The following is a 15,000-nucleotide window of genomic DNA, read 5'->3' as shown; positions in this document are numbered from 1 at the left end:
GGCACAGTTATACTCTTAACCCTTTCATCCCTGAAGAGGCCCCCATTCACCAGTAAAATCTATAAGACTAGTGTCACTCTTAGGAGGGAGAGGGTTAAATAAAGATTTGCCCAATCCAACTCTTACTTTTAGAACAAGCTACAGTAAACTTGGGACACAGAGTGGTCGGGCAAAATCAGTCAGCAATAATTCACAGTGACAAGGAGTAAATTATCCCCAAGAGATTGCAAAAATGTCAAGCATAGTTGGATGTTGGAAATCACCAGTAATGAACCCTTGAAGGGGTGCCTGTTGTCACATGAAAGGTTTTAGATCACTGTCTGCATTATTGCCTATTACAGATCTAAATTCAGTGACATAAAATTGCATAAAAATAACGTTATAACTACAATAAAAAGGGGACTTGAGAAAACCTTGACCCTTTTCGGTAGGCCCTTGATCTGCCATCACGGTTCGAGAGGTCTTACTTGATGTGTGTTACTACTGGCTAGCACATTGATTTTATTGTACAACTGTTGCATACGAGCTTGCTGGTAAACAACAATATTTTTTGAACCGCAATTCTGATTAAAGCCAGTGAAAAACAATTTACCAACTGTGCAAATGTATTTGAGAGTGTTCAATGTTGTAATGGTGAAATGACTTGAATGCAGGGTATTGCTCGATGAAGGAGGAGGACTCTCCACGTACATGTAGTTGAGATCCTAGACCACCTCAGCTGGGTTCCCATGATAAGAAAAATAAGACACCTGCTTAATAATGATCATTGTGATCGTAGTGGGCATTACCTTACCTATTACAAGTTAAAACACCCTAATCTCACTTAAACCGGGTTTGTTTATTAGTGCTGAATGCCAATAATGTACAAGGAATATTGTCAAGACCTTGGTTAGCTTCATGGATTTTGCAACTTATTGGTGAAAACTGCCCTGAGGTAGGTGACCAACATTTCTCATGATTATCTCCACAAGGGTTGTGGAATTCTCTACCTGAAACAAACTGACATGGCCAGGGAGGCACTTGAAGTACTTTTAGTCAGACAAGAGTGCACCACTCAGGTAGCAATGATTCTTTTGAAAGCACAGTTTGCTTATTAGAATTGTGGCCCCTTAGTGACAAAAAGGATTGGTTAGCCTTGGTTTCTGCTGTTTGAAGTATCCAAACATTGATGACCTAATGATAAGTTGACACATGCTGTTGGTCTAATATTGTTTCTTTTCTTGACATTAAAATTTTATTTCTTTTTCAATCTTGGGGGCATATTCATTGGATTTTGACAAGCATGTCACATTAAAGCCATGGCTACATGAGTGATTTTTGGCTTGCACGGGTGATGTGATTTTTTTCAAATTTTGTCACGTCGCCAGCGTGCGATGAAAATCGCAAGTGTAGCCACCCTTGAACTGACGATGCAACAGCTGAAAAAATCGCAGAAAAAAAGTGTGAGAAATTGAATGAGTTGAATTTCTCGCGATTTTTTTTCTGCGATTTATTCAGCTGTTGCGTCACCAGTTCAATTGTCTTACGATTTTCATCGCGCACTGGCGACGCGACAAAATTTGAAAAAATCGCATCACTAGCACGAGCAAAAAATTGCTCATGTAGCTGCGGCTTAAGGGAACAGTGTTTATAAAACTTTTTTCATTTGCCAGGTTCAGTCACTGGATATAAGTAACAATAGACTAAAGTACTTAGATGGCTTCAGGGAACTTGGACAACAAGCATCGAACCTAAAACACCTCAAAATTTGTAACAATCAGGTAATACAAAAATCGTATTGTCAATTACAGTGTACATGTAGGATGATGCCCTGAGATTTTAAAACATCTGTGCCCAAAACCATGCTTTTACTATAGGTTGATATCCTTTACAAGTGTTGTGGTTTTTTATGGCGACAAACTACAATAATACGCAAATTATTTGTGTCACAATGAAGTCACTTCAGATATTTCAGGTGTACATGTAGCTGAGTAGGTTAGCATGCGGCTTTCTGAGCAAGAAGTCCCCAGTTCAACCCTCAGTGACTTCATTGTCTGTTTCAACTTTTCTCCAATCTGTGTAGCTATAGCTTTAAATGCCCGTAAAACAGGGCACTGACAGTGGGAGGGGGATAAAAGATGCACGGTCAGCTTCCATTGACACCAGCCTCATGGCTAAAGGAACTACCAACATTGTGGGCTTGCTCTTAAATGGTGGAGGGGCCAAATATTAAATTTTGCTTAGTGAGATTGGAGGATCTGTGCACTGAGGCATTTAACTTGTAACCTATCAGTACATGTAGGTCAGGCAGGCCCTTTACAATGTAAAGAGATTGGATGGCAGAAAGGCAGACCTTTGAATGATGAATGGATATTATCTGCCATTTGGGAGCAGAAGGGCATGAGGGTCTCTTTGCTTTGCTAACGCTGATCTTGGTGCAGAAAGACTGTTGTCCTGAATGCAAATTTCCTTGATCTGGCATTGGGCAGAAGATTGATGATCCATAGTAGGATGAGCAAGGCTATGGGCCAAGTGGCATTTTTGTATCAGAGAAAGATCAAAATCTATGAGCAGCTGATGTGGGATACATGTAGATGTCATCATCATCATCATCAGGTCGAGCTTGCTCGGCATTTCATGACACGTTTCCTCCATCTGTCTCTATCTTCCATTGCATTTGGTAGTTCTTCTAATCTGCATCTTGTATCTTCTATCAGTTGGTCAATGTAAGTCAGCTTGGGGTTTACATGAAAAGTGTGATAAAGAGCTGGTCGAGTTACATTTTCTACTTACAGAGAAAGAATGAGGCATAGATAACCCAGCAAAGCCAGGGTGGCAGGGGTTCTAGAAGTGCCAGATCACTGCTATGTTACCCAACAAAATTAATCGTTCTGCGAGCACACAGGGGGAACCCCCATTGTTGTCTACTATTACAATAGGGACATGTTTTGTACTTGATTGATTGGGAGACCTCACATGGGAGCCATGAACCTGAGAACCAGTGACACTGAAACACTGCACCATGACCTATAATTGGTGAAAATCTCAACATCAAGTTATGTCTAGAAAAAAATGCAGGGCTAGGTGAAATGGATAGTGATGATGAAGGAAGCCAAGCAGTAGACTAATCATGCTATGCAGAAAAGAGTAACTTTGGGGTACAACCTTCTCTGTATTTCAAAGGTGACTTTTTAAAAACTTCAGGTACTTGTACCTCTGCGTACAAGAGCACTGTTGTTATTGCATTTCCTACTTCTCAGCAACTTATCTGGAGTACAGTAAGGCTCACTGAATCCAATATGATGCAAAGAGTGGTTGTGCCAGTAGACAGCCCTTTCAGTTTGTTGGTGGATTGAAATCCAGATCCAGAGTATGCTGAGTATCCAGAGTATCCAGAGTATGCTGAGAAATACGGGAGCCTGGAGGTCCATGTGCGTGGGCATCCTGTGGGTAATGCATGAATGCATGAGAAATGTGCCCTGAGATGTCATATTGCTCATGGGACACCACTTTCCCAGGTGGTGGTGTTTGGGTTGATGCCAAAAGAGCTCATGTGGAGACTGGCAGTTGGTGAAATTAGTTGGCAAACCTGTGTACTATAACTTCTGACTGCAGATAGTTGTTGACAAAGTGAGGGTTTTGGAGGGCTTAGTCCATATTCCCATATACCATAATTCCTTTTAAGGAAGCCATGTAATAATCAAAACCAAGATGAAGGCAGTGGCACTGACAAACTGGGATGGTCAGGAACATCAATGAAGGAATGTAGCATCCAAGAAAAGGAAGAAACACAACAATAAAACTGTGGTAATAGTGAAAGGCAAAGGAGTGTAAATAATCTACCATATTGGGCCAGGTTGCCAGGAGAAGAGCTAATGGTGGTAGTGGCCCCCTTTGGAAAGTGGAGGGGAGTTGGAAACATCACTGTAGACTGGCTGGTTGGGACAGTAGATGCATGGCTGATCTCTGTTACATATTTCACAACAGTGAGATAAAATTATAAATTAAAGGAGACGTGATTCTACCGAGTTATAGAATGCTGAGAGATTACATAAGATAGCAAGTGCATGCGCCAATCAGTTTTTGTAACTAAAGAGCTGGCTGAATGTACATGTTACCCAATGCCAAAATGTGTAGGGTGGGAAGGGTGCCGGGCATGTAATCTCTCAGCATTCTATAACTCGGTAGAACTTCCAGGTAAGTCTCGTTTAATTTTATAATTCTACGTCATCATGCCAAGAGATCACATGAGATTTCAAAGCAACATGGTCATGAAGTCCAGAAATACTGCACCCACAGTCCAACATGCTATAAGAATATCATATGTGACACCGAATAAATGTATATTGTCTACAGGCATTGGACAACACTGAGTTTGCATATGATGAATTAGATGCAGATAGTGGCCTGGTATAATACCTTGCAAAGGGCTGCAGTCAGATGACCATCCTGCAGTTTTTAGGAGAGTAGATGGGTGTGTCTATTCCTGCCAAGGGCATGACTTCTCTCGCATATCTAGTTATTGTGTCTTGGCTTACAGGCCTGTAAGGTTTAGCATAACTGATAAGTAATTTGGAGCTGTTACTAGATTGGAGAAACCACGGTTCTTTTTAGGTACCCCTCGAGCATGGTAAGTACACAAATACATGGCTTCTCAAAAGGTTGTAAAATAACCTGAGGATTTAACAAACCAGGTTTGCTTTGCTTAAGATTGTCTGTAATAACAAAAAGTGACTCTATCCGTAAACTCGAACATGTTTCCTAAATCTAACATATGAATAGTTTGGCCTCTCTAGCCCATGACTAGTTAGAACAGCATAACCAGCTTAAGGGTAAGGGTAAGACTCAGTGTTTCAACTGGGTGAAGGCCACTCAAATAGTTCAGTACAACTTGGACATCCCATATCTCCTTGTGTTTTGGCTTTGGTGGTTTGGACTGGAAAATTCCCTTGAGCAAACACTGGACAAATGGGTGTTGCCCAACGCTTTGACATTGACTGTAATATATGTAGAGAGTGCACTTCTTGCAGTGTTAATAGCAGCACTATACGCAAGTCCTTGGCTGTAAAGTTCCTTAGCTGAAAAGAATTAACTTCCCCTTTATCACAAAACTCAGCCCACTTCTTGAGGTAACATGAATATTGCTTTTTGTTTCCTCCCCTCCATGATTGCATACGCCCTTTGTTGTGTTGTGCTCCCTGACAAGAGCCAAGCCATCATCTTTTGGGGATGTTGAGTCCCTGAATGAGGAAGAGTAAGGAGGTCCTTCCGACGTGGAAGTGTTAAAGGGGTGGCTATCAGTAGACTCAGTAGTTTTGGCCACCAAACCTGTTTTGGCCAAACTGGTGCTATTATCAGTGCATGTCCTTGTTCCTTTTCCAGCTTCTGAAGGCATCTGGAAATGAGACAATGGGGGAAACATATAAACAAACTTATCACCCCGATACATCATGAATAATGCAGCTACATGCATAGCTCCTGTGTCTGGTTTCCAGGAAACATAATAGGGCAATTATTGTTTGTTCAGTCTGGACACAAAAAGGTCTGGAATACTAAGTTTCCCCAATATTCTGGCAAAAATCTCTGGCTTTAAACGCCACTCAGTTTGCTCATTAAAAACTCTAGATTGTTGAATATCAGCCTCTGTATTTAAAACACCTGGAAGGTGGCATACAATGAGGCAGATATCATTATAATTTTTCATGCAAAGCAACCACAAGTGTTTTGTGAGTGCATTAAAGTGAGGAGATTCCCTACCCCCCATGGCATTGATATAGCAAACAGCAGTAGAGTTGTCAGTCTTAATGGAGACATGCTTTCCCTTTTGACCCCAAACAAAACTGCTAGCGTTTCAAGTTCATTGATGTGCTTTTGTTGCTCTTTCAGGGGACCAAATGCCCTGGGCCGCCTGCCCATTATACACTGCCCCCACCCTGTTTTTGACGCATCTGTGTACATGGAGATATATTTATTTAAGCTGAGAGCAGATTAGCTATCCACCACTATAGGTCAGTTCTAGACCCAGGTGATAAGGTCATGTAAGCCTCATAGTTGCCTTTGGTGGTTTTAAGAGCCTCATTTTTATCAATTTTTTTATGGTTCTGTAGAACGGAGGTCCATACTGGACTCCTGGCAAGCTTGAGCTAATAGCCCAATCATGGTGGCAACTTCCTTATAGGCATGGAGGGTTTCTTCTTCTGGGCTGGTGTTAATTTCAGGACCTTCCTGATCCATAGTGGAATACTGCTTTTCAAGCTGGCTTAAGATTATTATTCTCTTTGCTACAAGAGGCGTCATCTTGCACAGAATCTTGATCGTCAGCTTTGCGCCTTTTAGCTGGCGGCTCTGTAGTCTCATCAAATTTGTCAACAGATGAGGACAAATCCTCCCTCTGTAGGTTAATTACCCAGAGATGAGAAGCCAGCATTCATGCTTGTAGCCAGGTGTTTGAATGACTGCTTCAAAATCTCAGTGATATTTTTGCTTGAAGACTGCTCTGTTGCACAAGGGTCAACCCTTTTTTCCCATGGTTGTTTTCTTGCTTTTGCCATGCCTTCAGCAAAGTCTGGCGTCTCTGCCTGATTAATGCCACATTTGAGTGGCAATGAGGGATCTTTGGTCCCTTTGTCAGTATTTATCTCATCTTGAGTTGACTTCCTCTTGGAGCCCTTGTGACGCTGGTTGCATCACCAGTCTTCGACTCCCGTTTTTCAAGGAGACTTTTTTTTGCTCTCGTTATCAATCCTGGTCTTCAGGCATTGTATAAAATAATCTTGACTGATTTTCCATTCTTTAGAAAGCTTCAAATCTTACATACGCCCTCACTGATTGGCATGAAACATCGCACTGATTGGCGCATGCGCTCGCTATCACATGTCGTCTCTCAGCATGATAACAAAGTAGAATACAGTTGTTCAAGTAGTAACAAAGTTGGTGGGACTGGAGGTAGCCTCAGGGCTGATAACCAAACAGTAGTGGATTTAAAAATAGAAGAACCGTAGCCAGGGTAAAACATACTAAAAAATTATAAAAAACGTTCACTGGCTATATACAGTTAAAAACTTCCATTGAAGGCTGTAGCCTGACAGCCGAAAGCTCGAAAGTTTTTAACTGTATATAGCCAGTGAACGTTTTTTATAATTTTTTAGTAGTGGATTTGCTGCAAAAATTATAGAGATCTTTATTCATCGAAGAAGATCCTTCCTGAATGTGATTTCATAGTAATATTAAGCTATGGCTTTTCAGAAAAAAAAGTCTGGCTCTATTAATGATGAGTAACTTGTACTGGTTCAGATCTTCCCAGCAAGATGGAAGTGATTAGCAAATACCAAGTACAGTGTAGAAGAGACAATCAAACAGAAAATTGTGAAGACTTCTATCTGCATAGGCATGTCACTTATTTTGGTTAAACCACTTCCTCGTTTCACCATTCCAGTAAAACTTGGTTTCTTACTTTTTGGCACGTGTGTTGTGTGGTAGCAATCAGCCAAATGGATGAACTGGTGCTTGTAATTTGGCCATCAGTGTGTACAGAAATGCATCAGAGCTGGTCCTACTTCAAAGGCCTGGTTGAGGACAGACAGTAGTGGCGATGAAACTACTGCAGCTCCACTTGATGTTTGGAGGAGACAAGGGCTGGAAAGTAAAGGAGACCATACTAGGAGTGCCTAACCTGAAAAGGGTAAAATAAAGTAACCATATTTGACGTTGACAACTGGTAATAGTAAGTCAACTGACAAACCTGAGGTTGACAATACACTGAAATGACTCCCCCCTCTCCAAAAGCGCTCCAAGGCACCAAGGCCGGGCACTAACCGAATGTTCCATCTTGCTCCTTAAAACAAACAAGGGAACGATCAGAATGCCAGATTTTGTAGAAGTAAGAACATAGGTGGCAGACAGGCAGAGATGAGAGATGGTGTTAAGTGAACTTGCAGATGCAATTTTGATCTCAAAGGGAAGGCAACGAGGGCAGCAGTGACTCCGCTTGTGTGAGAAAGGCTGTTCTTCAAAAGTAGGGGAACCATTTTAGAGGAAGTTGCAGCTATTGTTGTGGCTGGAGGTGCCGAAGTAGATCTGCTTAAAGTAAAATTGTACATGATAATCTGGTGACTTGTGAAGACCTGGCTATTGTTGGTCATTTTTATCAAGAATGTGTTGCTGACAGATACTCTGTTGAGGAATAAAGAGGAAAATGCAATCAACGCAATGTACTACAAAGCTTGACTGCTAACTGCTATCCACCCGATAGTCCTTACTTGACCGCTACCCCTTAACCAGTGACCACAAAGCCAGTGGTGGGTTAGATTTGCTAAATTTTCATTTAACTAAATAAGACTGAGCTTTGTGGATTTCTTGATTTTGGTGGCCCTGGCCTGCTGATGTACACAGGCCCTGACCCTCCATTCTTGTAAAACTGTGTTAAAAGAGAGTTTCTTTGCTTGTTGCATTGAAAATAGAACTGTCTTATTTGAAGCCACAAAACAATAATTATCTATACCACAACACATTACGAATCTTGCGGAACACTTCATTGAGAGAGAACACACTGTGTTCTTGCAAGTTACAGGAAATGATCATGATCATCCTGATAATCATAATAATACAATATAGCTTTGTGTACTTATATAATAAGTATTATTTATTCTGTTATTTTCGAATACAATCATGTAGTTTACATAAAAATGTAGTTTAGGGGTGCAGGGCTGACGTGGTGGTGAGAGCACTTGCGTCTCACCAATATGGCCCTTGTTTGATTCCCAAAGGCGCGGTGGCCTCATGGTTAGTGCGCTCGACTCCGGATTGAGTGGTCCGGGTTCGGGGCCTGGCAGGGGACATTGTGTTGTGTTCTTGGGCAAGACACTTTACTCTCACGGTGCCTCTCTCCACCCAGGTGTATAAATGGGTACCGGCGTAATGCTGGGGGTAACCCTACGATGGACTAGCATCCCATCCAGAGGGGAGTACAAATACTCCTAGTCGCTTCATGCTACAGAAACCGAAGATAAGCGCCGGCCTGATGAGCCTTCTGGCTCGTAAGCGGAGACTTTTTTTTACCTTTTGATTCCCAAACTCGGAGTTTGTTGGTTCTCTACTCTGCTCAGAGAGGGTTTTCCCCAGTACTCCAGTTTTCCCCTCTCCTCAAATTTCAGTTGCATTGATTTGTTGATTCAGTTTACATTGTTGATTCAGTTTACATTGTCCCCAATTAGTGCTCCATCACTAAAAGACCAGACGCCTAAATAAAGTTCCTTTCTTTACATTTTAGAAAAAGTCTGTCATTGGTATTTTTAATTGGTATTAGATTAGGGCTGTGGAAGAACTTGACAAGATAAAAACGCTGAGTCAGCTTACCTCCCTGGAGCTTGATGGGAATCCACTTTGTGACATGTTCCAAAACAAAGGAAATACTTACATCAAGTATGTTGATGATACAAACTTTCAAATGTTATGAAAGTAGTAAAAATATAACTACACTATACATAAAATTCTCATTAAGTATAATTATATGTAAATTGATTGTTGTTGTTGTTGCTGAAACAATGAAATTTACTGTAAAGTGCTTTGCAAAATGTGTGTTTTTGTCAAATAAAACAGGTCCTAGGGTGTCAGTTCTTGGGGTGAGGTCTCTGTAATGACAGAATTTCAAAGACCTCACCCATATCATGTATTATCTCTTCCACAAGGCATTTGTACTTCATACAGTTTTTCTTTGTACATTGTTTATACCGCCGACATACACACATACATGCACAGAATGTATTCCTTTAGTGTGATACATGGATTGATCTATCAAGCATATTTTTTTAAATAAACATCCTAGCATGCATGTTTTTGAAAGCCATGAAATGTTTTGGGCATATTTTGAAAATCAGATTCCTTATGTACAGTATCTTTTAACCAACTTTTCAACTTTTCTCACAGATTATTTATGTTTTGTCATTTTTGTCCATTGTTTACATCACCAATATACACACATACATGCACAGGACACATTCCTCCATGCCAACTGACCCATCTTTATCAGAATTTTCCCTTGAAAAATCTACAGTAGATACTCCAAATTTGAGAAAAATGTCTTTTTTTCTTAAAAGTTGCAACTGGCTTTTCACGTAAGGTATTCAACATATGGAGTTCCAAAACTTTGCAAGTTTGGTACTTTACTGTGATACCTGTACATGTAAATAATTGATCTATCAAGATTATCTTTTTTAATAAACATGTTTCAGGGATATGTGTTTCTCTTCAAGCCATGTGTGTTTGTCTTGTGTTTTGAGAAGGTCACTCATCTTCGGAACTGAAATATATATATTTTTTTGTATTTTAGCTCTGTAAGAAGCAAGCTGCCAAAAATTACCCATTTGGTAAGCTACATCTTGACAGTTAATGATAAAAGAGATTTGGCATGTGATCTGTTGGCCTTAGAATCTTTTGTTTTTCCTTTAGGATGGTCATGAACTTCCTCCACCCATTGGCTTTGATCTTCCATCTGAACAAGTGTTACCACCATCAAAGGTAATGAATATTGAAGTAACAATAATTATTGTAGTAATAATAAATTTTATTATGGTTAAATGCCACTTAAGACCAGGATTTCAAATTTTTATTTCAAAAATTCCATACTTACATCTAGAAGCAATTGTACATACTGAGTGGTTGCACTGTTGTGTTTTTGGCCACACAGTGTATGGTGATCAGTAGTTTGGGATTTTCACTTGTGGCTTTGGCACCAAAAGCCACCACTGCAAGATAATATCCTGCCAGTTATGCGGGCTACTTCTTGTATTAAGGACGGTGCCTACTATTATTATTACGCATACGTTCTGCGCATCTCCAGATACTCGGATTTCCTATCGCAGATGCGTACTAAGACGGATATTTTTGCACTGTTTAAAACTATCCAGAGAAAGTAGGTCTTAGTAAGTACTCTTGGTACACAAAAAGAAAGTTGGGGGTAACCATGCATTTTTGAGAGATACTTAAGCTTCAATTTGAGAAAGAACGCATACGTACCCCCAATTTTCTTTTTGGATTTCAATAACACTTGTTAAGATCTACATTTCCTGCATAATCACACACCGGGGCAAAAACATCTTTAATTAGTAGGCACCATCCTTAAGATGTGGAGATATACGTATTCATCTACCAGTTCTATTTTGTTGTACAACACATTCTTTCTGCTGCAAGAAAAATTAATATCCTTCAAGCTATCCAAACTACTTCGTGTATAGAGATGCAAAGATAAATTATTCATGTACTTAGTACTATTTTTGTTGTGCGATTTATTTAAACTAAACATGTGTGTAAATCTTTACAAGTCTGCTTCAGATCTGCAGCCATTGATTAAATGTTGAACACAATATTTACTTTCATTGTTTCACTTCCCTTCCAGGCCCCAGTTGTTCAAAGGGTGGATAGCTCTATCTAATGGATAACTCAATTGGTTTTGCTGGTGTTTATCGATTGGATAGAGTTATCCACCTTTTCAACAGCCAAGGCCTGAAGATTACGATAATTTTTCCTGTATTGCTTAATTAATACTGAACATGTGGTATTGGAAAAACCTTTCAGTTGACAAAAAAATCATTTTTAAACTGCAGGGCAGTTTCCTTGGTGACCCTCAAATTAAAGAGTTGGTACAGAAATTCCTTGCGCAGTATGTATTAGTGTATCATATATTGTTTCTTTGATTGATTGAAAAACCCCATAGTAGAACGGTGTTTTTCACCAGTGAAGCGTATTGGTTTAAGGCAGTCATCAACAAGTCACTCACAAATAACACCAAGACTTTGATTTGGTAAACCTCCTTTTGATGTATAATTTGTTCCAGAGAGCAAACGTAGGTAAAGATGAGCTGAATTTTTTACTTGCAATTAACAGTAACATGGAAAAAATTTTTTTAAATTTGTTCCATTACAATTGAGTGTGCAGCTGTTTGTTACTGATAGCGATGGCAATGGTGTGGATGTTGTTGTTGTTATGGCTACATGTTAAAACCTATTTGTTGTGCAATTGTTTTGCAAAGAAATGTTATTGTTGACATTTTTGTATGTTGGCGTTGGATCAAAAAATTACACCATAATGAATGTGAGACATAGTGAATGTGTGACATTCAAAGAAAGACTGCATTTGGTTCTGTCAACTGATCATTTGTTGTTGTACAAGACAACCATTAAGCACAGCTGTGATTTGTTGTTGATGTTTCGGCTGGGTCAGGTCAAGCATGAGATGAGGTAGTGCAAATAAACTGACACCAAACCTCGCTGGCCTGTTTCAACCCATGACAGGGACTTGAGCAGTGATTTTGCTCCTAAAGTGCCCATGTCTTTCAAAAGTGAAGGCTTGTTCTGGGCATTTGCATTTGCGAGATGTGTGCAGATTGTCTGCTTTGCTTGATATTTCACTGAAACAGTATTTGATAACGATGCATGCATCACTGCTATCACTATCAACTGTAGCAGAAGCAGTTGAATGAACACTTTGCTCTCAGCATCCTCTTAATGGCATGTAATGTGCTTTATATTTTTGTTTTCAGATTATTCGTTTAAAGCTCTTCTTTACCTGCTTTTGCCATTTGGGCAAATGAGCCCCAGTTCGTGCCCCTGCAATTTTGTTTCTTATTAGTAAAGAGTAGTGCGCTATGGATGGTTATGTTTTGTCCTCATTGAATCCTGTCAGATCTTTTTCCACAGATCTTTCATCAGCAGGGCCTCTTTGTGTATTATTCCATCAAACCTCTATTGGCAATCTGATTGTTTTTTTGTTTTTTGTTTTTTTGCTTTTTAGACTATCTGAAATGTTAGCAATCAATCAGCGCTTTTTTTTTGTTTGTGTATGTTTTATACTTTGCACTTGGCAGGTATTTTACGATCTATGACACGGAAGACAGGCAGGGTTTGCTAGAAGCTTATCACGACCAGGTTTGTCATTTCATGTAGGCCACTTGTTGGATTTAAACAGCTCTCAGAAAGACTCTATTACCCTCAGGATCAGCAGTTTGGTGGTTACATGAAGGAAATATTACATCAGGGTCCATCAGTTCCATTTACATAGTATGTTGGAGTTCCTTAATGTCATTAAAAGTTTGGTTATTTTGTTAAAGAAAGATATTGTCCATAAGGGTTCAAGGTATGATGAGTTCACTTTCAGTAAAGTAATCTAAGCAATCCTCGGCACTTCGGTGAATCCATGGTTGCACTACTTTTTATAGCTCTTGGAAGTAATTATATGACAGACATCCAGTCATTTGAAGAGAAAATTAACAAGTGGATATTTAACAAATGGTGCAAATTATTGGTACACACAAGTGTGGACCAGTCAATTGTGCAATGAGTAACTGAAGATTGTAATTCTTAACTTACTCAAAAGGCAATATTCTCTATGTGCGTGAATGTTGGAACAATCAGCAAGGACCGTAGTGTACCACGGTAAGTTTAGCTGTTTCCTATTACATTTCTTTCAACTTCACTGGAACCAGTGAAGAACGCAGCCAGCTGAACGGACCAGTAGATGGTAATAGAAAAATCGTGGAACTGAAATAAGAAGGCCAATGGGATGTAAACGTGGAGGAAAGGATTTACGGGGTTTGTGTAAGCCCCACCCCAAATCATATCCTACGGTATGGGAAATAGATAGTGTGAAATGAAAACAGGAAATAAAATTAAAATCAAATTATTAAGTCACAACTTATTAATTCTCCCAGAAGTGTGTGTATGGTACCGTTAATGTAGTGCCTTGTTCTGGGAAATTCTACTCTTGTGTTCCTTTTTCTTTCCAGTGGTTATATTAATAGAAAATATGCGTAGAAGAGTATCAACTGGACATGAGGAAATGTAGTGGAATGCTGAGGTGTTGCGTTTAACCTACTTACGGTTTTCATTCTTCTCCATCAGGGGTCCTTCTCTCGGCGAGTACATGAAAAACAGCAGAAACTTGAAACAAGTCACCAGAGCAGGTATGGTTGTGTTAGTAGAAAGGAATGATTTTCATCACTTGTGTTGTTGTTATTGTCCTTAAAGATGTCGGTTTTCTATTTACCTGCTAGTTGCATTGATACTTGTGCTGCTCCACTTACTCAAGTACAAAATCTCCCGGCCGCAGTTGTTCAAAGACCAGATATGTTTATCCTGTGGATAAGACATTATCCAATAGTTTCAATCTGTGCAAACATTTAAGTAAACTATTTGCTGATGTAACAGTGAATATGCTCACTCTTATCACATATAATAGCCCATTCATGGCAACAAGACATGTTTAGTTAGCCTGGGTTTAACAAAATGAAAATCAGTCACAGAAAAATGTAGGACTGGCTTTTACATGAGATTCAGGTGAGTTTCAATACACCAATTTCGATATATTATAATTCAGTCGGAAACAACAAGCATCATCTCGAGGCTCTGGGCAATAAATTTAAGGATTTGTATGAGTTTATTCCCACGAGATGATGCCTTTTGTTTAGGACGGAATTTTAATATATAGACCTCTTTCATAATGGCGGCAAATAAAATATTATTTTGTTTTAATGCTAATAAGCCTTTCTAACCTCGCTACGATGAGCAAATTTCAATAGAATATTTGTCTCAAAATGAGGACAGTAGGTCTAATTAACATAATAAATATAAAAGAATGTAAATGTGGTCGCCATTTATGAAAATGGTCTATGGAAAGTGGGCTATTAGCCAGTATCAAAAATATCATATCAGCTACTTTCATATAACCCGCAATGCATTTTGTTTTCCCCACAAATTTTGCGTAAACTGTTGTTTTCAAATGCACTTGGGAATAGTTTACAATAGTTATGCAACATTTGTGGGGAAAACAAAATGCATTGCGGTTTAAATGAAAGCAGATAATACTCTTTGTTTGTCCTTCCAAGATTTTGTATAAGCATTGTTATTAGTCCCAAGAGAAAATAAGAGTATTATGGTATTTTTGATGCTGGCTAATACATACTTTTTTCTGTGCGAAATTTGTAGTCGACAAAAAACAGTATTCATTATTTAAAAAGAAAACACTTTGAAA

At 39.3% G+C, this 15,000-nt stretch overlaps 1 protein-coding gene across 2 annotated transcripts in view; it reads left to right on the top strand.

Moving 5' to 3' along the window:
- Positions 1–15,000, top strand: part of LOC138000846 (nuclear RNA export factor 1-like) — a 55,087-nt gene that overhangs the window by 24,741 nt on the left and 15,346 nt on the right. For both annotated transcript variants that reach the window (XM_068847511.1, XM_068847512.1), the window contains exons 8-16: positions 846–934; positions 1,653–1,760; positions 9,284–9,399; positions 10,307–10,343; positions 10,426–10,494; positions 11,580–11,635; positions 12,839–12,899; positions 13,348–13,406; positions 13,872–13,933. In XM_068847511.1, coding sequence (XP_068703612.1) covers positions 846–934; positions 1,653–1,760; positions 9,284–9,399; positions 10,307–10,343; positions 10,426–10,494; positions 11,580–11,635; positions 12,839–12,899; positions 13,348–13,406; positions 13,872–13,933 — 657 coding nt within the window. The remainder of the gene's footprint in view (positions 1–845; positions 935–1,652; positions 1,761–9,283; positions 9,400–10,306; positions 10,344–10,425; positions 10,495–11,579; positions 11,636–12,838; positions 12,900–13,347; positions 13,407–13,871; positions 13,934–15,000) is intronic.

Source organism: Montipora foliosa, chromosome 4 (assembly GCF_036669935.1).
Source record: "Montipora foliosa isolate CH-2021 chromosome 4, ASM3666993v2, whole genome shotgun sequence".
NCBI classification, from domain to species: Eukaryota; Metazoa; Cnidaria; class Anthozoa; order Scleractinia; family Acroporidae; genus Montipora; species Montipora foliosa.
The sequence above is the reverse complement of the archived record's forward strand: the minus strand, read 5'-3'. Positions and strand labels throughout refer to the sequence as shown.